This window comes from Aspergillus oryzae, chromosome 3, assembly GCF_000184455.2.
Source record: "Aspergillus oryzae RIB40 DNA, chromosome 3".
Classification (NCBI taxonomy): Eukaryota; Fungi; Ascomycota; class Eurotiomycetes; order Eurotiales; family Aspergillaceae; genus Aspergillus; species Aspergillus oryzae.
The window spans coordinates 743,771-765,703 of record NC_036437.1 but is presented as its reverse complement, the minus strand read 5'-3'; the positions used below and the strand labels follow the sequence as shown (position 1 = coordinate 765,703).

The window sequence follows — 21,933 nt, the reverse complement described above, 5'->3', positions numbered from 1 at the left end:
TTTATCAATCTCAGATACTTCCCTGGCTCCTCCACATTTGTGAAATCAATTAGCAGTTTAAAGTCATACAATATCTAAACAATCACAAGGCTTGTTGGGTACTGAAAGAATACGCTCTATTCGAGATTGCAGAGTCGAAAAGCATTTATACTGTCTACCCCAGAGGCTCGTTTTCTGACATGCATCGAATCCCTAACCATGAAGAAATGGATGACCAGCGAGATGGTGCCAGAAGCTCATTTCAAAATCCTGAAAATTGCTGTCATACCATAGATCCAAGCCTCCATCGTTCAAAGTTCCCATAGGTTCGGAGCCTGGCAGCGCCGCGGATCGATTCCCAGATGTGGTCCCCATCCTTTGCGAGATCTGCAGAGGCAAAATCATTCGGTCGAGCAGACTTTTGATTGTTTGACTTGCCTCAGAGAGTAAGGCGTAATTGGGCGAGTCGACATATACCAATGTTCCACTTATGATCTCTCCCACGAGGATACTTAGGTCCTGGAATATCTTGGAAATGTCCATCTCGAGCATCTCATTGGCATATGATTGGTTAGCAAGGTGAAGAGAGACCAGTCCAGCCGCTGACAACCCGTAGTACACGACCTGAATTTTAAAAATCAATCAGTAAGCCCTGCCCATATCCCAAGATTCCTGGCATACCTTCCAGACTAACGATGTACCGGAATTGACTATCTGGTCCTTAAGTAGAATCGTCTCGACCACAAGGCCAAGCATGTCTTTAGAGATATTGAACAATTCCGGAGCCGGGCCCATGGACATTGGCCGGAGCAAAGCCCGCCGCAAGAGGAAGTGAACGTGAAGATAGTTCAGTTTCATGTTGACCATGAAGTCACGCTCCACTGGCGGCCGATTGCATGTCTTGAGGCTTCCTTCGAGGCGGTAGCTCTCCGGGAGGGCATCCCATTGAGCACGAGCATCGGCGTCTATGAGTCTTAAGGATGAACGAATTAGCGATTAGCCTATAACAGGTAGGTCTGAATGGAACATACTGCCCTTGTCGAGCTCTTTCCTCATAGCTTTCTTCAGCGAAGAGATCCAATATGTCTTCCTTCAATATGCCGCATAGAGCAGCCCATTTTGAGTCCGTCGCAAAGCTCGGCTTCTCGGAAGGGTCCCAGACGGCAGGCTTACGACCAGCTTTCTGGTTGGGCTGCGCAAGGGTGCCTGGAAGGTGGAAGTAGCAAAATTTCCGTAAGATACGAGGCGGTCGGCCCAGAAATATGGAAACGTTTTTATCAGCGGAGTAGGTCCGACAGAAGGCTGTCTGACGAAGATCTCGCAGGAAACTAGGGGCCGTACGGAATGACTCTGTTTGTTGTTGGTGGTAGCCGAGAGCGTAAAGTGAGGCTGCGACATCTCCCAGTTTCCGCCAAGAGAGATAACCTGGAATGCTCGTCAGTACCACAAGTCGAACGCGGATCAGACGGAGATCTCTTACTCTGATCACCATCCACCTGTGAATGAGAGATGAAATTCTCATACTGTAAAAGAAGTTGGAGATCGTTCATACAATCCAGTGGTAGGCAAAGCTCTAAACATTGATCCGAGTAGGAAAGCGCAAGCTTTTGGAGTCGACGGCGCGGTTGCTCAGAATCATACAGTGGCTCTGCATAAGGAATATCTACGGAGGCGCGGCAGATGGCAACGAAGAATATGCCAAAAGCTTCCCATCGAGCATTCGCTCCAGAAAAAAAGGTGCAGTATTCGCTGATAGCCGTTTCCGGATTGGAAAGGATCGGCTGGCAAGAATTATGAAAGAGACGTTTCGATATAGCACGAGCGGTTGGGTATTTTCCATCGCACTGTGCGAGAGTGTAGTCAACTGCCGACGCACAAGATCCAGTCAAAGGGCCAGCTAACGCGAGGTTTGCCCCCGTTGAAACCCATTTCTGGAAGAGATGGGCAAGTGACCGGATAGAAAATTCGCGATGCAGCCCAAGAATTAGCTCTGCGCCCTTATTAATGCAGATGTCATCGATCACGCACTTGTTCGGGGCGCTTCGACCATCCTCGCTTTGTTGACTCTCGGTGCCAGGCTCGGCATTATTCTGAGGTGGCAGCTGGTCGAAAAGTGTCGTATGGCTAAACGAGCCTAAGTAGCCCGGGTTGGGATACTGAACGAAGGGAATTGCCGTGGCTGTAGAAACCGAAGCATTTGACGGAACAGAGGCTGCGTCATCTTCTCTGGACCTGATGGTTGAATCTTCCCTGACATAGCTACTTTGTGCCCTTGAAGTCCCTTCCGCCTGTCCACTCAAGCTCCGGGTCAAACGTCGTTTGAAAGGTCTAGTCCGGTATACACAGCCATCAGCCAGACCTCTTGTTCTGCACCTGGAACAACTTGGCCTTCCATGATCGCACCTCAGTTTCATTGCCCGACATGGTTCACATGCCGGAAGCTTCCTGGACTTTGACGCCAAGCGATTGACACTCGGAGTTGGCATAGGAATAGTAAATTGCGGTCGGCGTAGGAGTAGAATTCTATTCTCAGCTCCGTTTTGGAAAGGAATATGGGCTTCTCCACATCGACCCGCTTTTTCTCTTCGAACACGCCGACTCCGGCTTTTACTCGCTTTACTCCGAGCTCGACGCCCCGCCGAGAGCATCAAGTTAGGGCCTGGATTACAGCCAGAGCCACTTCACGGTACTGTATGTAGAGTTCAAAGAGGTATTGGAACGGAGCTCCCACTTAATAGACAATATTTACGGTAGTAGAAAATAGAGGGTCGACCCGAGAAATACAGAACAGCATACCTCCACTTTGATAATTGAGATGGTCTACATAGGTCACCCAGATCCGCATAGCCCCTATCGCAACTACTATGTAGCAACATTGCTGCTGCGAATAGTAGCTTCCAGGGGGAATACTGAACTCTCAATAGTAACGCCTGCATAAACCCGATCGAATCGCTCCTGTAAATCTTTGGGTTTTCTCCACTCATATTCAGGATCCCGCAACCAAAGTCGGAGAAGGTGACGTCTATCAATTAGCTTTGCATTCCCCGAACGATGTGGTTTTTTATTTGTATAATACTCACTGCTTCTCGATGGAGTCAGTAAAGGCTGCTCGGGCATGTAGAATACTCAAGTTATTAGCGAACTGGATGTCTCCTTTGTGAAAGTCCAATGAGATGGAATTTTCCTCAGCGGTAAAATGAACAGCATCTAACGCCTCTGCCTGTGCTTCCGTAAGCGGTGGAATCTTCGCCGACCGCTTGCAGTCCCGATAGCCTGTCAAGTTTCTTCGTGAATATTGGATGATAAGCCGCTCGGGGTCGGTCTCGGTAGAGGGCTGGTAGTAGAGTAGTGGTCGCAGTTTGTAGACATCACCAGTTGGGGCGAAGCTAGATATCGAATATTATCATTTAGCCCCTTTGTGCAATTGAATCAAAGATGGCTTATAAATCAATAGTAAGACTCACTCATCAAAAGGCCAAGGCTCAGAAAGGGTTCTGATCAGGTCCGGGCGCCTAGCAGCAAGGATGTTATACACGTGGCAGGTACTGGCAAGAAAGCTTTCGCCGCCTGATTCGCCTTCACTCAGACAGAACAGTGCAATAATGTCGCCAGCATCAGTGTGGAATACCTGCTTATCTGCGGTGACCACCGGGCCGGGAATGTCCTGGCTGTCGCGGCCGTGACTGAGATCCTTGACATGGGCCACAAGGACATCCGCAGGCTTGCCTTGCCATGTACTGTCTTGGCGACCACGGATAGGTGCCACATGAGACGACAAGCCGGCGTAAATGATAACGTTCTCCTCCCGAGTGTACTTGTCCACTGGTAGACCACGAAGGACCTTGAAACCATGCCCATTGTGAACTTCATGGGAGATTTCGCGTAATGCTCTGTGTAACTTGGGCAAGGGAAATGTGGCCGGGGAGAGTTCGCCCATTGGCTTATTGAGCGCTGCCGAGGAATCTATGAATCAGTAAAAACATTTCCGTTGTCAAAATCGTCTGCGCTCAATCATACATTTGAAGTGTCGGAGGGCATTGTTGATCTCGTCAAGCTCCTCGGCAGTGAGATGGTAGTTCCAGTCGTAGGTATTGGCCAGTGACCTGGGATCCCATACAAGACTGCCGTTTAATTGAGAGGGAAATCCTTCCGGAACATTCTTGTCGAGAGTCTCCGTCTCCTGTCTTCGCTTCCCGCGCGCTAGATAGCTATCATAGTCCGGCATGTAGCCGATTTCAGGGTGACCGCTCAGACGAGGCACGGCCATTTTTAATCAATGGAGAAGTTGTAGAGATAAAGCACAATGGGGTCCTGACCTTGGATCGATAGTCTGTTTGTAGGTCTTCCCTCGCTAGCCACTTTTATACTCAAGATTCAAATCTCCATTACATCTACTGACCACACAATTCTGATGTCGCAATTCTATAATCAAATTGTGGAATCGTTATTCTACGCCGCCAGTGGGGACCCTCATTCCTTTTTTTGATCGTCAATCGTCAAATTTCGGTACTGTAGTCAAGGGAAGTGAGCCGGTGTATAGTCCGTACGTCGTCAATCGGGGTAGTTATCGGCGTAGCTATCGGCGTAGTCAACGGCATCAATCTCGGACTCTGAGCCCCACCCATGCCCACCCGATGTATAGCGCATGATATCCATGGCTACGTGATATCGCCATCTGACTAGGACCTTTGATGTGCAAGGACTGTGCTCTTGTCAAGAGGTATCACGTAATGGCGTTGTTACAACAAATTTGGTCATGTGGCAGGACAGGTAACCCTGGCCATGTCGATAGAAACAGGTGTTTTGCTTACGGAGTACATACATACGTACCAGCTTCAGATCGGATTTTCTCGTTGCCATTCCCACATTTGAATTTCGCGCCGATGCAATATACAAGAGAAGATCGGAGTAAAATGTAATGTCCAGGTTGCTGTCTGCCCTTCTACCCTTCAATGATCACTGGGATAGAGAGATTGAAACTTCCACAAAACCAATCTCTCATATCTACCACATAACACCCGTTGAGAGAGCTTAGACCTAGATCACAAACAACAATCGCTTTCATCCAGGCATTTTTACGGTTAAGATAACCAAAGAAGCGGTCCGATCGTGGGGATAACCTAGCTAATAGAGTATTAGCCTCCCGCTCCTACGCAGCGGAATGCATTATATCTTCGCTGAGGAGAGGGAGGGCATGATCGCGATTGATATTTGGAAAGGTAACAAGAAAACCTGCGTTAGAGGTCGCTATAAAATAGAATCGCGGGCTTCCCCTGACACAATAAGTGGGGTCAGTTTAATCCAGGGCCAATAGGGTACTGGAATAGATGGCTATCTAGCCGTATTCGTCATAGCTGAAATCTACCCGCCCATCCATGATGGTATGAGACAACATTTAATTGAATAGGTTAGGAATATCTATAATGGGTAATGTTTATAGAGTATGTTGGGATTTAATAAAAGGTAAGAGGTGCATTTACAAGGGACATGTAGAGGTATCAACTTGAAAAAGTATAAGGGACTGGACGCCCCGCCTGAACTAAACAGCACTGACAGGGAACTTAACAAAGAACCAAGAATAACCCAAAACAAAAGCCGCGTCAGCTGGGCAACGAACAGTCGAAGCAAACAACCCCAGCATCAATATCAACCCAGAGTGCATACGGGATAAATACGAGACGACATCCCAGCGAAACAAACCACGCCTTCTACTTGCCCTCTACGCACGGCCCAAATACCCCGAGAGCTATCACTACGCTCTACTAATCACCCCCAAGATCACAGCAGTGCAGAACACAAAGTCTCTCCGGGCAACTAAATATCATGTCAAAAATGCAATCGAAAATATCAAAGATCGGATCTCTCAGCCCTGGCGCTTTGAACGAGTCGTGATAGATGATATTAATCTGGAGCCGTGGCTGTTGGCTTGTGTTGTGATCGGGAAAGTTGTCTCGCAGGAACATGCGGAAGGGAAGAAGAGAATGGGGAGATGGAATGCTGGCCAAGATACAAGTGTGAAGTTACGGGTTCCGATCATGGACTTGGTCACTGAGTCAGAGATTACTACTTAAGGTGGGTTTGTCGATGTGATATGATATGATATGATCTGATTTGATTAGATCGGGAATGATAACAGTTTGTTGTGTATGGAACTTCCATACTTCAGGAAATGGCATACATATCTCACGTATATTTTTAGCCACACTGTTGCCTACTCACAAACACGTTAATATACATAATCTGAATACTCTGAGTAAGACAAAGACTCTGAAGGAATCCATCAGGCCCCCAGCAAAAAGCCCGGTATTTTCGACCCCAGCACTAAAGCATGCGATCCCGGAAGAGGTTTACGTATGCACCGGGCAAGCGAATTAGGGAGATCTCCACCTTTTCCAAAGCCGAACCAACAACATTCCTCACGACGCCCAACTCCCAAAACTAAGGAGCCGCTGATCAACAGCCATGGCGCTGACCAGCAAACGGGGCTATGTGCCGATCGCAGCCAACGCCCAATACTCAGCCATTGACGCAAATCCCTTATTAGCTTCCGGCCGCGCAATGCCCCGTCCAAAGAGGCTGAAAGAAAAATGACAGGCCGGAAACGACTACGCAAAACGGACGACGGGGGGATAGTGAAACTCCCCTATTGCTTCTCCTCACTATGTGGATGATTCGGATGCGCCGGACTCGGGCTTGGGTCATCAGCGCGGCGACGTCGGTTTTGATCTTCGGCTCGCTTTATTTATTCTTCTTTGCGCATCGGCGCGGTGGGAATATCTATCGTCTGGTTACGGTGCCGAGACCCGTGGAAAGGACGAATGAGCGTACGTTGGTCATCGCTAAGACGCAAGATGCGGACACGAACTGGGTGGATACACTCCTGCAGGAGGACAATCTATTAAACAGCGCGGTGTACACAGTCGACGCGCCGAACACGACTGCCAGTGGTACTACGTTAACCGTGCCGATGAACAAGGGCCACGAGGTCATGGTATATCTGACATACATCATCGAACATTACTTCCAGCTCAGCGACGTGACGATCTTCATGCACGCGGACCAAATCTCCTGGCACAACAACGATCTCATGAACATGGACTCGGCGCTGATGGTTCGTCGTCTACGGAACGACTACGTTTACAAAAACGGATATACGAACTTGCGATGCCAACATGACCCCGGCTGTCCGGCTCAGATTCGACCCACTCTCGCAGGTGGGAAGTATAACCCCGATGTGCCCGAAGCAGCGGTCATCGGGGAGTCCTGGAAGACGCTGTTTCCGGAGGAGCGTATGCCGGCTGTGCTGGCGCAGCCGTGTTGCAGTCAGTTTGCGGTTAGTGCGGAGGTGATTCGTCGGGTGCCGTTGATGAACTACGTCGCGTATCGGAGGTGGTTGATTGAGACGGATCTGGATGATAATTTGTCTGGACGGGTGTGGGAGTACTTATGGCAGTGGATCTTTACGGGGCAAGCTGAAGTTTGTCCGAATGAGCAGGTCTGTCATTGTGAGGGGTATGGTGTATGCCTGGGAAGTGAGGAATATGAGGAGTTCTTTAGGGCTCAGGATGAGGTGAGGAGATTACATGCGGAGATGGAACATACCTCACTGGATGATAAGGTCAATTCGATGCGGAATAAGATGGCTGCTTTACAGCAGAGGATGGATGAGATTAAGGCCACCGCACTTACGAGTCAATGAAATGATTAATGACATTGTATAGTATTCTCAATACCATATTCGGAGTAATATAAGCTTGAGAGTTTTCATCTAAAGATTTGAGATTTAGGTCTATCATCTGGTATCTAACGTCCGTAAGTATACAACTTCCACCCCAGTCTACCCCTTTCATTTTCATCACACATGGTTCTAGTTTACGAAGAGTCCCTCTCCTGCAATAATTCCTTGATGTGGTCGTTTAACCAGTATCCCTCCAAATCCTTCCGGTCCATCCTCTTCGCCCCGTCGATCACTCCCTTGCAAACGCCCTCTCCAGCACCACAGTTGCACTGGAAAGGCTGGTCCATATCCCACTCACTGCTGGGATAGAAGAATGTGAGCTGGTCGCCCACCTTCAGGTCGCGATCATCGACAACTCGGACCTCCATCTTGCCCATGTCGAAGTTCAGCGATGGGTTGCATGAGTGGTTGCAGTAGACGAGGTCGGAGTTCAGCTCGATGTGGCTGTTGGCGCCGGTCTGTACGGAGGTGTATGCTTTCTTGGAGGGAGTGGCTGTGGTAATCTTGGCGAAGAGAGAGCCGGCGGGCAGTGAGACGAGGGACACGGCGCTGGACGAAAAGGCCTTCGTGCCACGATCGACTCGGAGTATATCTGGGTGAGTTGGAGGTGTCTCAATGGAGGTAGGGAGGACAGCTGTGGTAGTGGTGGATGCGGTGGCTGTGGTAGGTTGAACAGCGATTGGAGCCATCTTGGATGATTGTAGATGGATATATATGGTTCAATTGGGATGAATTGGAGGAGTAATTGAGTGATTTCGGAGGGAGGGAGGAAAGGTAGTCAGAGATGTAGTGGTGAGGGCGGGGAAAGTGGGATGTCATCGAGATCCTGCTTCATCTTTATAGATTCCCGCATTCAGCCGTGACTTCCTTCCCTTGTACCGAGGATCCTGCTTGCGGAGAGATGGAATGGAGATGAGTGGGGCCATGTCTCAGGCCTCAGTCGTACCTAATCTATGCATGGCGTGGCTTGGGCAACTACGTGTCGAGGCTAAATGCCGATATGCGGGTTTAAATGAGTTGTAATAAGATTAGGGTTGGGGGTAGTTGGTCGGGTTGCCCTGGTGTCTCCGATTGACTGATTGATTGATAGTTCGATTACAGTTCCAGCGGTGCCTCGGTTCATCCGAGGTTGTCTTATGTAATCGTCCCAGTGTCAGTGACTTTTAACCTTGCAGACCACGTGTTTTGTCACGGCTTTGCGATTCACATGACCGTATCTGCATGAATCATGGCTTCTTCCTTATGAATCCTCAAGGCTGGTGTACTTGATTCAACTCTTTCGACGAGTGTCTGGATGGTTTTGGGCTGACACAGGATCCGAGGTACAGAACACAACTCGATTCCTGGTCCACAGAGATCCCCCCACTATGACGAAATCCACATGAAACGCAGAACACAACGGAATGAGTCTTTTAATTAAGCTTCATTTGAACAGGAGAAAAGTGGCTCTAAGGACAGATTGGGTCTCGGTGAAGCACACCTTAACCAAAAAGGTTACACGCCCGGATCACATGCACGACATCACACGCTTATGTATGCAACTTGTCCTTCTAAGGCTTTAGCCTCTCTAATTGTCCCGCATACCATCCTCGATCTTCTGCGACCAAAATGGTGATTGCGCCCTGTCAATTCATGCGCGTGTTCAATTCCTCTCCATTCAACCACCTCTCCAGATTACTGGCCACCTCATCATACCACCCGTGAATCTGTTCATCCCCATATCCCATATGCGGTGACAACACCACCTCACTCCGTCCGTCTTGACCCCACGCCGTGGTCCGCCAGGGGCTATCCTTAGGCAGAGGCTCGGGCTCGAAAACATCCAGGGCCGCCCCACGGATGCGTCCCGCATTCAGCGTCTCCAACAATGCCTTCTCCTCCACCAACGGTCCCCGCGACGTATTCACCAAGATCGCCGTCGGCTTCATGACCTCCAACTCTGCAGCACCGACGATGCCCCGGCTTCGCTCCGACAACACACTATGAAGACTCACCACATCCGCGCTGCGGAAAAATTCAGCCTTGTCCCGAACAGCTTGGAAACTACCCGCTGGCAACCCCAAGGCCGCAGCCTGTTCGTCCGCCTTCTCCTGCGTCAGATTCGTGGACCACGCAATCACCTTCATATCGAAAGCCACAACCGCTATCCGCCCAACCTGCGAACCTAGCTTTCCCAATCCCAGCAATCCCAATGTCTTCCCTGCAAGTGTCATACCGAGCGACCCCTGCCATTCTCCCCGTTTAACAGCCGCATCATCCCGCGCAACATGTCGCGCCAACCCCAGGATCAAAGCCCAAGTATGTTGCACCGTAGAGTGGACCCCCGCCGGTCGGCCCCCGGTTCCGGCGACGGGAATTCCGCGCGAAGCACAGTATTGCACGTCCAGGGCGAGATTGCGAGTGCCCGTAGTCAGGAGGAGTTTCAAGTTCGGGAGCGCGGAGAGAGTTTCTTTGGGGAATGGAGTGCGTTCGCGCATGGCGAGAATCACGTCGAAGGGCTGGAGGCGCTCGATCAGGAGCGCACGTTGACGTTCATCGCGTGGGTTGAGCGTTTCCGGGAAGTAGGAGATTGAGATGCGGTCTTCCAGATGGGCAAAGTGGGCTGGAGAGATATTCTGGTAGTCGTCTAGGATTGCGAGTTTGGGTTGCGACATTTTGGTAATCGTGGGGCAGGTGAGGTCTGATAGGATTATAGCTTTGCGTAGTATGTTAGGTTAAATCTTCGCGTGGGTAGATGTTGAAGAAAAGATATCCCCGGCAGAGAATATAGCCGATCGGAGGATCCGAAAGAGTCATTGACCCCACATATGACGATTGGTTTATCCCCCGCATTTCCGCGATATTCATTATTACATACTAGGGATGGGATTGGAATTTCAAGATTTCATGAAATTCCCGAAATTTACCAGTCTTGCTTGACATTTAGCATCCTTGAATGGCTTAGTCATCCTTTATACTAATAATTATAATTGGCTAGACTTAGTTATGATTGCAGGTCAGTGTAAGCGCTCTTTTAGTATATTACTATATTAGCACTGGCAATCGTGGGATGACCTGTGTATGCACACTTGATTCCTCGCTCAGAAGCTATCCGAAGTCTACTTTATGACAAGAACGAAAGGACATGCTAACGGAGAAACAGGAGGGCACGAATTCTAGTTTACTTACAAATGGCTTTGTCAAGTCGCGTGCAACGAGGGCTGATAAGTCTCTATTATAGACTTCCACCGCGGAGAGTTCATGAGTATCACATTCGGCACTTCCCTCTCGATGTACTGTAATGTAAGGAAAGGTCAGTTCTTGGTTCTGACAGTCCTAGAAAGCCTATGTCCTTGAGAAAACTTACATCGCGATATTTGCTTTCCATTCTCATCCTCAGGAAGCACTTGAATGGCATTGTATCCTTGGTGAAATACTCAAGTAGCTTTGCTCCAGGTGAGTCTTGACCACCCCCCAAAACTGTCGATAGCGTTTCTAGGGTGATTGCCCATCCGCCATGGTTCTCCAATCCCAATGCTACAAGGAGGAACCCGACATGATTCTGGAGGAGTGAATGATGGACCTTGCTCCAGACATTGTCCAAATTATCTGTCAGAGTCGCTCCTCCAGGTGGCAATGAGTCGAATTTCACACCGTGATTGTTCAATGTTGGGACATGCATTCTGACACCTCCAAAGTCACGCACAGCGAATCCCTTTATTTGTCCCGTCTGGCGGCAAACACGAACCACTAGGTTCTGCCCGTGGCCTTCCAGCCCGATTCCATACTGAACCAGTGGAGGGAGCACAAGGCTGAATAGGACTGTAATATATCTTTTGTTCTAGCAATTAGCCTGCATTCCATAGATGAACAACTAGTATTAGGGTCGACATACCTCTGGAACCATTCCTTCTTCTGGACGACCGTCTCCAGGTTGTACAAAATCTCCGCATATGTACGACTGTCTCCATAGGGCTTCTGGGTCAATGCCATAGCCATGATAAGAACTTCATCATTTGCTTGTGCTCTGCTCTCCAAGGTATCCCGCAGGATACAAGCCAGGTGGCGCGCCTCGTTGAAATCTTTTTGACTGCCTGAGACAGCTGCTACCTCTCTGAATACCCAGAGGTCGTCTGGAAGGAACTTCTCCAGGAGTTCCGTTTGAACTGGGCCACCACAGGCTGTCCAAGGTGTGATTGTTCGCAGAGCACCGGTGATATGACAAGCCAATGAGAGCTTCAGGTGGTATTTGAATCCTAGCTCTGGCCGGATGGTGATAGTCCGCATAGATGCTTGGGCATCGGCGCAGTCTGCCGCAAGTTTGAGAATGACAACATCAGGGAATCTCTGGAGAATGGAGGGCAGCTGTTGAGCGAGGCAAGGGACGATGACTCGATCACTGGTTGTCTGTGGAATGTCTAGCCGCTTCAGTAGAGGTTGCAATTCTCGCTCAAAGTGACCCGTTATACGGAGATTGTCGCATGGCACGGAAACAAACGCCAGAGTCGGCGTGAGCATCCCAGGAATATCTCCAGGGCCGACGGGCTTCAAGGGCTCTTGAGCATAGCATAATCGATGGTACTGTTAATACTGAGGTTAGCCCCAACACAGCACGTAGACTACAATCTGGGGAGTCATACTGGGTGACTCGGATGGCCATTTATCAATGCCCGTTCCCACTTCGCAGATGTATCCCCCAAGCCGAAGACGGGTTGATCCTGGCTGATTTCCAGCCATTTTTCTGAGTTATCCTTAGTACGACGGGTGGAGGTCCAACATGTTGATGCTCCTACCTTGGTTCGTCGCCGAGTTGCGTAGCTCTCGAACAATAGCCTCCAGGACCGTCCCATCGGCAACATCCTTAAGTAATGCACTTAGCACGGCGAATATTGCGCCCGGATCCAGCTCTTGATTTCCAGTTTCCCCGACAATTACAGGCGGCTGTAGGCTCTCTGGCCGTATCACAGAAACCACACGATCCTCTTTCATCTCAATAACAGTGCCGGGTGTGACCCCGACCTTAACCCAGCTGACATCTTGAGGACTCAGTAAGCAAAGTGTACCTGGTCCTTCAGGTGCAGTAACTTCGACCTTCGCACGAACCAGTCCTTCATTGACTACTTCGGCGAGAACTCGTCTCGTTGTCTCAAACAGAGCTTGGTCGTGCCTGGTGAGGGCTGTCATATTCTCTGTCGAAATTGTGAGCAGCGGAGCTTCACACGATCAAAGTTCTATCGGCCCGACTGTAATCTTTCGGTTGTCCTTAAATACCTTGACTGGTCCCGCTTGGGAACAATTACGCTAGAATCAGTACTACTGAAGAGCTCCGGGGTATGCAACCTCTCTAATTGCAAAGCCCCGTTAGTTGATAGTCGCCACACTAGCTACTTCAATTTCTCTTAGAATTTTGCACAAACCCTGATTATCTAGAACGTGCAACAATAGGGACAGTGGCCTCTATAAATTTGCAAGTAACGGAGTAAGCGAGGTCCATTCTCCATGGATCCGGCCGAGTCCGGTAGTTGTCCAGGAATATGACCTGTTCCTTGAAGATCTGCATTGTAGGTAGCGGTGAGTATAGTACTGAAAACTTTAATTCGATACTATTACGATGGTAGAATGCGAAAAGATGGGATCGTGCTGATCCCTGTGGTGGTGGTTGGTTGTACTTTTCTTTTTACGAGTTTTGGGTGGTTCCAACCCTGACCTTCCCCACCGATCTAGGGATCGCATCCACGGGAAAAATCTGCGGTCCGCGTCGGAATTTTTCGTCATAAAGCCGATCTGCACGACTGCGCAGCGCATCAGGCGTGGCCCACCCGTTTTCGGAATCACGAAGCCATAGGCGCAGCAGGTGGCGTCTGGATATGCCGTCACTTAGCCAGAGTATTATTTATATAAACATATCAGGACGCAGGTGCGAACTTACCGACTTCCTGGACCATCTACATAGCTATTTCGAGCATGGATCATACTAAGGTTATTGATGAATTGCATATCGCCCCTTTTCAGGTCCATTGCCACATGGAACTTCTCTGCCAAAAAGTGGAGAGCATCCAGCGCCTCCACCTGGGCAGGAGAGAGCCTGTTCAGCTGGGAGTGGGCTCCAAACCCAGAGAATGAGCGCCGCGAGAATTGCAAAATCACACGTTCGGGAGTTGAACCGCTGGCAGGCTGATAAAATAGTAGCGGTCTATACTTAATGAGACCAGGTTCCTGTGCACTAGTGTACGTTAGTCAAAGCGTGTCATTAAATTCCATATGGGGAGTTTTCTCCATAGTATCCACACACCTTGGGATCGGCCAGTCTTCTGCCAAAACGCGGACTAGATCCGGGCGGTTCTCAGCCAGTGCATTGTACACTGTCCATCCACTCGCAAGCAGACTTTCACCGCCATTTGCTGGCTCGCTAAGCACAAAGAGGGACACTATATCCCCTACATCGGTGTGGAATACCACTTCGCTGTCGGTATACGCTGCCAGGGCGTAATTTTGCTCACCGTCTGGACGTCGCATGTCGGTGATATGGGCCAGCATGACATCCGCTGGTTGGCCCTTAAATTGATGGTCTTGGCGGCCTCGCATGGCGCCGATGTGGGATGAGATTCCGACATAAATGATCATGTTCTCTTCGCGGGTATAGCGTTCCACTGGGACTCCACGAATGAGAGTAAAGCCATAGCCCGAATGTAGATTGCTCGATACAGACCGGAGAATCAAAGACAAACCCGGCAGAGGAAAGGTTGACGGATTAAGAGCTTCCATTGGCTGAGCCAAACCTGAAGTGGAGCAGTCAGCTTTGATCGATGTGGGAAGAATCATACTGTGTAGTACGGCTGTGGCCTACTGACATTGAAAGTGTTTCAGCGCTGCATCAATCTCGGCCAACTGCGGGCCCTGCAGAATCAACAAGTATGGAGTCCCACCACCGAGAGCGTGGTCCAGGGAAATATCCTTTGCTTCCCAAGCCATCTTGGATTCCAGCCTCTTGGGAAATCCAGGAGGAAGGCTCGTGCCTATAGATCGTCGTTGTGCGTGATTGAATATGCGAGAGTGATAATCATTGCGATTTAAATGATAAGAGACCTGTTGAATTCCTGAAGCCATTACCGACAAAAATTGAATTGTGATCTAACAGCAGAGGATGTTGGTGACAGAAAAATACTTAAGGAGATTAACAGGCTATATATCTTAAAGCTACCCATACTGGTGTCAATGAGATGATACGTTCTTCGACGTGGTCGGATCTTTACCGAATTGGTCACCCTCCGGCCCCACCATGGGTTGAGATGCGACCATAGAGATAGACAGGGGACGACGGTTGATAGAAAGGCAGCGAATCGTAGTAGCTCCTCGCAATGTACCGTGCGAAATGCACCCTATGTGAGGGGTAGGTGGATGATTATTTATATGTTGCCCTACAAATAGAGGGGTGGACCCCAGCTAAATGACGCATATTGTGGCATTGTAGGCTTCTACTCTCACCTAGGGCATGAGAGTTTATTTTGCGATAGGCGGCCAACATTTTTCTTGTCTGTTAGACGCAAGCGTACAATATGGATCAGTACGTTGATAGTTTCCCCTATTTTCCAGACCGTACGGAATACGAAGCCCGAGCACGATCGGTTCCACAACATGAAATCGAAGAAGCTGTTCTACCAGAGGGATTCCCAATCTACTTATCCTCAAAAATGGCTTGGGACAGGGAGAGTATTTCGTCCTACGAGGACGACTACATATTAAAGTTGGATGATTCCCAGCTGAAGGAAATCGACGATGCGCTGCAGCATTTCAAGGGTAAATAGGCTTCTGCCCCGATCATGTCTATTTGGTTTACAATGGGAAGGAGGCTGAAATTTCATCGTCACAGCTCTAGGGCAGCCATTGGAGCTTCTTAGCCCTGCCACTTTCCCCCTACCATCGCTACATTCTGTCCTACGCGGTGTATCGGATAATATCCACAAAGGCACTGGATTCTCCCTGGTCAGGGGTATTCCCGTTGATCGGTATTCGGCAGAAGAGAATATGATAATATATGTTGGCATCTCATCTCATATAGGCCGCATGCGTGGCCGTCAGGGCTACCAGTATAATGTATCTCCTGTAGACGTTGTTGTTACGCACATTACCGATATGAGGCCTCCTTCTGACCCAACACTCTCTGTCAGGGTTGCAGGTTATACTAACGAAGATATGCCATTCCACACAGACGATGGAGACATAGTATCTCTTTTCGCATTAGGCGAACCGGCCGAAGGGGGTGAGAGCCAATTAGCCAGCGGTTGGAGAGTCTATAATGAGCTTGCGAGAACTAGGCCTGATATCATTCAGGTTTTGGCCAGCGACTGGCCTATCCCAAGGTTCGTACAACCATGCCGGATATATCTCTATGCGAGATAAGGCTGTTTGACACTCTTGTTCTAGGTCCAAAAAGGAGGATCCTTTTCTCTACCGGCCTCTGATACACTACCAGAATTGTTCGGGAACACCGGAAAGACTGTTGATCAATTTTTCCAGAAGATGGCTAGCAGGCTATGGCGACCTCAAGCGCACGAGACTGCTTTCTGTGAGACAGGCCGAGGCTCTTGATGCCCTGCACTTCTTAGCAGAAAGGTTCCACATATCGATGAAGCTGCAGAAGGGAGACATGCAGTTCTTCAATAATTGGAGTATCCTACATGCTAGAAGAGGCTATAAAGATGGACCTCAACGGAAGTAAGTTCCCTATGTCCGAAGCAATGTCCCGCAGGTCCACTAAAAATATATGGCAGACGACACCTCTTACGACTATGGCTGAGGGATCCTGATAACGCGTGGCCGACCCCAAAACTGCTTCAGCACAAATTGGATGCTATTTATAGCAAAGACCAATCGCGAGGGCCGCAAGTATTTCCACCATACCCCTACACGACTGTATAGTAGAATGGAAGCACGTCACAGTTACTACATGATTAGCCCTCGTTTATCTTTGGTCAACATACACTCTCGCTCCAACCGGGCACCTCGTAGGTCGTCACAACCGGAATACCAGCCGTAGACTGTAGAATACTAGAGATTTCAGCCACTATTGCGGGGCGCAGGCCGGATATACGGTCCTGATGTAGGCTCCGCGAAAGCAAACCATGCAATCTTAACCTGCGGAGCGTCCGGCAATCGAGATGATAAATCAAGGCACTACTGCAATAGGCTTAGGCCAGTGAGGCGAGGACTGGATTCGTGCCTGGTGGGCGTACTCAGGACTTTATTTTATTTATTTTATTTTTTTGGAAGCCTCAGTTTCGAGATAATGCGCATGAGCGTAGTGCGTCTCGTGAGGCTGAAGCTACGGCAATCCCGCAGAACGCTATTATTAGGCGAGCCACGTCAACAACATCAAATGTGAAATGACATCCATCACTGCCCCCTCTTTGACTCATGGCGATAGAAGTTTCTCTCTCTGTAAAGTCAAATACCGCATCTTGGACCCTGCTAGTTGCTTGATTCCGTTTTGAGCGTGCAGCCCACAAGCGGAACAACAATCTTATATTATAGTCTAACCGAGGTATAGCGCAGCCTTTGGATATACACAATAGGATGCAGACAACTAATGAAAACGCCAATCCCGAGCGAGTACCAGGGGATCTATGTCAACACTGCCAGAATATCACCATCGAAAACCTAAGGAAAGGGTATGAGCACGACCAGAGAACACAAGGGTGCCGGCTTTGCTTTCTCCTCGATTCTTCCAAACAAAGACATATATTAAGACTTGAGGGACCCATTCTTCCCGGGTTTCCGCCAAACTTATGCGACTCTCTGAAAAAACGTTGGAAACCGATCTTTGTATTGACGAGAAAGGGTAGGTTGCAGGCCCGAGCAAGTAGTAGCCAGTCGAGCTAACTTCTCCAGGTGACCCTGCTGAGAAGTTCGGTGTCCCGGCAATCGCTTCTCCTTTGCCTGGAACCCGGTCGGAGGACTCGTTCAGGTTCATCAAAAATTGCCTGCAAGAGTGCTTGGTGAATCACAACTGTTCCATAAGCATGTTCAGATCGCGTCGTCATGCTTTATTCAGAAGAACAACAGTTGATGATGGGCTTGACCAAAAAGAACCAGATGGCATGGTTGACGCTGGAGTTCCTTTTCGTTTGATTGACGTTCGAGCATTTTGCGGCGATCACAGCCATGACATTGAATGCGGACACAATGTGCGGTTAGTTGAAAACCTGCCAGTCTGCCCGAAATATATGACTCTGAGTCATTGTTGGGGCAAAAGGCTTGACGCCAATGGCATCACAACAAGAGGAAATCTTCCCAGTCGTATGAAAGAAATCAACCTGGATGATCTACCTGCAAACTTCTGGGATGCTATCAGCATTAACCGCCGACTAGGTATTCGATACTTGTGGATCGATGCGTTGTGCATCATCCAAGACTCGCAGGATGATTGGGCTCAAGAATCGGTGAAGATGGGCCATATATATGACAGCTCATATCTCACAATCGCAGCGAGTGCCAGCGAGGATAGTAACGGAGGATGCTATCGCGGGGCTGGAATAAGGCAAGACAGTTTGGGTGGAGGGACTCTAATCGAGATCACAAACAAACTCAGGGTCATAAGTCGTGAGACATCAACCTTAATCCTTTGGGCTCCAACTTTAAGTGATGATGACCCTCTTAGAGAGCCTGCCCTATTGGTTGGCTGTCCTCTGAGCCAGCGTGGATGGGTATTTCAGGAAAGAATTTTATCGCCAAGGACGATTCATTTCACAAACTCCCAATTGGTTTGGGAATGCCGAGAAGTATATGAGATGGAGGATCGTCTACCTTTCGTCACACCCCATGATACTTTGTCCCTGGCTATGGATCGAGAGATCTCTCCCGATTGGATAAAACGCATCTGGTACAACTGGCTCATCGGATTCGGATACTCCAGTAGAAAGTTCACTGTGATGGAAGATCGACTTATCGCTATAGCGGGAATTGCAAGATCTCTGCATGAACGGACAGGCATACCGTACATTGCTGGTCTATGGGCGAAGAACTTGGGTTTCGGGTTAGGCTGGCTTGAAGTGCCTAACGATGGAACAGAAGATCCTTCTCGACTATCAAACAGACCTTACGCCCGACGCAGACCGACTTGGACTTGGGCTTCAACCGACCATGAATTCCAGTATTCGTTGCGCAATTTCATAGAGGACAGGGATCTCCACTACGTGGATAGTAGAATTAAAACTCTAGGGAACGTTGATGACCCATTTACGATCATAACTGGAGGATGGTTGAAAATCAGAGGGGGAGTTTACCGTGGTTCTGGTTCTTATTTCACAGAGCTACATTTGGATAGGTCCCAGGAAGTGGTCCCGTTCGCAACTGAGCGTTCCCAATTAGAGTCTTCTGTCTTCAACTGGAACGGAGCATTGTCTCAGCCATACTATATCCGATTAGGACAGTTCTCAACCCGACCTACATATCGCACGGTTGTCGTTCGGGAATCATGGCTCATAGTGCGGCGAGTGGAAGCAGAGGAGGAAGAGGAGAAAGAGTATGAGAGATTGGGCATTGCTTACCGAACGCACACTAGTAGTCTAGATGAGGGAGAAGGGCAGGACACGACGGAAGAGTATAGGAGATTGAGCATTGGTTACCCAGTACCCACCAAGAGACTAGAGAACGAATGGTACTGGGTGGAGGAGAAGGGGAAGAAGAAGTTGACACCTGCATTCCGGGTGATGGATCTCAAGCTGGTGTAATAGGAAGTATTGATAGCGTGTGTTCCTACCATATTATATTCATCTCATGGGTCGCCCTTCAAGGTCCGTGTTGTACCTGTCAACATCTGAAACTATTAAATCCAGCCCGTTGACATGATCTGTATCAACCAGGAGAGTTCAGCCGAGATGGAGATACAGATCTCACCTAAACGTAAAGGCTATGCTACAACGGCTCGAGTCAGTGTCTGACTCAGGAACTATTGAAGACGGTGATATAGTACTGGAATATATCCGTTCCTCCGCTGAAGATAGATCACGAAGAGAGGGACATCTCGTTGTTTAGAGAGAGAAATTATCCCCAAGATAGGCTTAATATTTTCTCATGCTACGTGCGAGTTTGGTCATGGTGAGTGGGGTTTGTTACTGGCTATGTGGCTTGTTAGTGAGATATGATGAGATTGCGTTATTGGTGTTTAGGCTTTCTACATACCTGCACCGTCAGTCAGATGAGAATACAAGTCCTGAAACGCTTTATTGGTTTGTTTTTATGTATAAAGTAGTTCTTGATTTTTGGGGATGGTAATTGCTCTATCCAGAGAGGAGTGGCGTTGTACCGACACCTCGAAGATCATTTTGTCGAACTGGCAAGCACTGTTAGCCGTGACATGGGCCATGTACTGGAACTCTGAAGACAAGGTAACTGGCTTTTATTGTGTTCGATCATGCCATGGTTGAACATTTAGAGTGTTTATGCTCTTTCTATGTTTACTACTCGGTTATCCACCATACGATGCTATGGTCTTTCATATACTTTCACACAGACCGTGAATAGCCCTCCGACGAGAGTCATGACGGCAGCTCTCCCGCTGGCTTTCCATCCACAGATCTATATCATCGATTTGTTCACCTGACACAGCCTTCACCATTCCCTTCAACAAACACCGGACTTCACCTGTAGTTGAGCCACGACCTAGGCCATGATGCAGCCGGCGCATAATGTCCTTCCCCTCGGGATATGAAACAAGATCAGATGCGCCCCTTTCCCTAAGAGCGTTCGCAAGTAGTCGATCATCATTGGTGACGCTGCCATTACATGAATACATTGATGCGAGATCCGCAGTAAGGTAGGACGCCCCAAAAGCTTCAGATGCAGGCACGGTACGGGCAAATTGCCAGCTAACGATACCGACGACATTGAACTCCTCGTCGACGAGCAGATGATTGCCCTTGTCATCGACATGCTTGAGAAAGAAGGAACCCTGCATATCAGCAGTTACTATAGCTGCCCCATTGTGATGGAGATAATGATAAAACAGAAACGCTTCCAAGGGATGCTTATGATGCAACTGGCCGTCAGCTATGAGGTCCATGTACTGCCCTGTGATGGCGAGGATATACTCTAAGGGGGTTGTGCAAGGCCCGGATGTGCTTAGGCCCACGAAGCGATCTTTTGCCAACGTCGATATCTGTATCTGTCCTTTATCTTCCACAGGTGATCCTGCAGAGCGTACTGGATGCTCGTGGATTTCGAGCATGATCTCCGCTACTTGCTCGAGGACCTTTGCTTTTTGCGAAGGTGAGACTTTGTGGGCGTGGAAAGGCCTTCCTGGTAGGGCTTGCATTACTATGTAGCTGACGCCGACACGGTTGAAGGGGTCAGACGCAAGACCATATATGAATGCACGTGGAGCTGGGATTTTCATCCGTTCAAGAAATCTGAGGGTTGCATACTCACTCGCAATGAGGTATTCGACTAGTTCTGAAGGTACATCGCTGTTGCCTGTGCGGGGGATTTGGAGGAGCCATTTCTCCCCGTTGTCAAAAGATAGCCACGCCTGATATTTAGCGCAACCCATGGTTGCATCGCTTTCGATATGTTTCCCGGCGATGAATGCGCATTTTACTCCATTGTTGAGCCCAGTGCAAATCCTGACTAACTCGGTGGTATTTGTTTGGGACAGCAACTCCGCGATTTCATTCTTAATCAACTTCTCCCGGCCTTCATCACTTAGCTGGATAGTAATTAGAAGATTGCATTTGAGCCAAAAGCCAAAGTTCGGCAGAACATTGAAGAACACGTACCTCTAATGAAAACTCACAATTGTGATATAGTCTCGATTGGTGTTTAGCGCACAGAAGCTTTCTGCAGCTCTGTCCACGTACACTGGGCTGGGTCTCATGAAGCAAGCCCACGAGCAGGTCGCAAACCTCAGAAGCTGACTTTGTTGAACCTTTTTGTACAACCATTTGCGATCGAAGCTGTATCATTCCCTTAGCAGCAATTCCTGCAGCCGCTTATCGTCGGCCCATTCATAGAGGCGATTTCGACGCCACACTTCCTAGTCAAGATCGAATTCAAGCCCAGTAGCAGTAAAAATGATACCCCGGAACAAAGGTTCCGCATGCCACCAGTACATGTTCTTGCCGATGCCTCCAAGACGAAAGGAGAAACGACGAACTAGGTATGGCGCCACGGCGAAGCGCGACAACTTGCTAGCCCGGGCCTGTACGGCATCAATCATGATTTTGTCATTGCGTGAAAGCCTA

General features: G+C 49.0%; 11 protein-coding genes across 11 annotated transcripts; 3 read left to right on the top strand and 8 right to left on the bottom strand.

Moving 5' to 3' along the window:
- Positions 1-192: 192 nt before the first annotated feature.
- On the bottom strand, positions 193-1,501 carry AO090023000300 (fungal specific transcription factor domain-containing protein; the record flags this gene model as incomplete). Its single annotated transcript, XM_023235527.1, has 3 exons — positions 193-603; positions 661-944; positions 1,153-1,501. 3 exons carry the CDS (start codon positions 1,499-1,501, stop codon positions 193-195), a joined length of 1,044 nt encoding a protein of 347 aa, XP_023090541.1.
- A 1,340-nt stretch (positions 1,502-2,841) lies between these two features.
- Positions 2,842-4,246, bottom strand: AO090023000299 (TauD/TfdA family dioxygenase; the record flags this gene model as incomplete). Its single annotated transcript, XM_023235526.1, has 4 exons — positions 2,842-3,001; positions 3,060-3,365; positions 3,444-3,930; positions 3,997-4,246. The coding sequence occupies 4 exons, from the start codon at positions 4,244-4,246 to the stop codon at positions 2,842-2,844; spliced, it is 1,203 nt and encodes a 400-aa protein (XP_023090540.1).
- Positions 4,247-6,640: 2,394 nt separating this feature from the next.
- AO090023000298 (DUF3431 domain-containing protein) lies at positions 6,641-8,740 on the top strand (the record flags this gene model as incomplete). Its single annotated transcript, XM_023235525.1, has 2 exons — positions 6,641-7,511; positions 8,601-8,740. 2 exons carry the CDS (start codon positions 6,641-6,643, stop codon positions 8,738-8,740), a joined length of 1,011 nt encoding a protein of 336 aa, XP_023090539.1.
- A 602-nt stretch (positions 8,741-9,342) lies between these two features.
- AO090023000297 (D-2-hydroxyacid dehydrogenase family protein) lies at positions 9,343-10,371 on the bottom strand (the record flags this gene model as incomplete). Its single annotated transcript, XM_001820811.1, has 1 exon — positions 9,343-10,371. One exon carries the CDS (start codon positions 10,369-10,371, stop codon positions 9,343-9,345), a length of 1,029 nt encoding a protein of 342 aa, XP_001820863.1.
- A 370-nt stretch (positions 10,372-10,741) lies between these two features.
- Positions 10,742-11,378, bottom strand: AO090023000296 (uncharacterized protein; the record flags this gene model as incomplete). Its single annotated transcript, XM_023235524.1, has 3 exons — positions 10,742-10,804; positions 10,886-11,032; positions 11,064-11,378. 3 exons carry the CDS (start codon positions 11,376-11,378, stop codon positions 10,742-10,744), a joined length of 525 nt encoding a protein of 174 aa, XP_023090538.1.
- A 68-nt stretch (positions 11,379-11,446) lies between these two features.
- On the bottom strand, positions 11,447-12,214 carry AO090023000295 (uncharacterized protein; the record flags this gene model as incomplete). Its single annotated transcript, XM_023235523.1, has 1 exon — positions 11,447-12,214. The coding sequence occupies one exon, from the start codon at positions 12,212-12,214 to the stop codon at positions 11,447-11,449; it is 768 nt and encodes a 255-aa protein (XP_023090537.1).
- A 78-nt stretch (positions 12,215-12,292) lies between these two features.
- On the bottom strand, positions 12,293-12,880 carry AO090023000294 (uncharacterized protein; the record flags this gene model as incomplete). The annotated part of the gene is made up of 2 exons (XM_023235522.1): positions 12,293-12,414; positions 12,490-12,880. The coding sequence occupies 2 exons, from the start codon at positions 12,878-12,880 to the stop codon at positions 12,293-12,295; spliced, it is 513 nt and encodes a 170-aa protein (XP_023090536.1).
- A 493-nt stretch (positions 12,881-13,373) lies between these two features.
- On the bottom strand, positions 13,374-14,803 carry AO090023000293 (TauD/TfdA family dioxygenase; the record flags this gene model as incomplete). The annotated part of the gene is made up of 4 exons (XM_023235521.1): positions 13,374-13,557; positions 13,626-13,919; positions 13,989-14,475; positions 14,548-14,803. The coding sequence occupies 4 exons, from the start codon at positions 14,801-14,803 to the stop codon at positions 13,374-13,376; spliced, it is 1,221 nt and encodes a 406-aa protein (XP_023090535.1).
- A 449-nt stretch (positions 14,804-15,252) lies between these two features.
- AO090023000292 (TauD/TfdA family dioxygenase) lies at positions 15,253-16,615 on the top strand (the record flags this gene model as incomplete). The annotated part of the gene is made up of 4 exons (XM_023235520.1): positions 15,253-15,493; positions 15,567-16,056; positions 16,121-16,411; positions 16,468-16,615. 4 exons carry the CDS (start codon positions 15,253-15,255, stop codon positions 16,613-16,615), a joined length of 1,170 nt encoding a protein of 389 aa, XP_023090534.1.
- Positions 16,616-17,715: 1,100 nt separating this feature from the next.
- Positions 17,716-19,425, top strand: AO090023000291 (HET domain-containing protein; the record flags this gene model as incomplete). The annotated part of the gene is made up of 1 exon (XM_023235519.1): positions 17,716-19,425. The coding sequence occupies one exon, from the start codon at positions 17,716-17,718 to the stop codon at positions 19,423-19,425; it is 1,710 nt and encodes a 569-aa protein (XP_023090533.1).
- Positions 19,426-20,189: 764 nt separating this feature from the next.
- Positions 20,190-21,654, bottom strand: AO090023000290 (uncharacterized protein; the record flags this gene model as incomplete). Its single annotated transcript, XM_023235518.1, has 2 exons — positions 20,190-21,398; positions 21,469-21,654. The coding sequence occupies 2 exons, from the start codon at positions 21,652-21,654 to the stop codon at positions 20,190-20,192; spliced, it is 1,395 nt and encodes a 464-aa protein (XP_023090532.1).
- Positions 21,655-21,933: the final 279 nt, after the last annotated feature.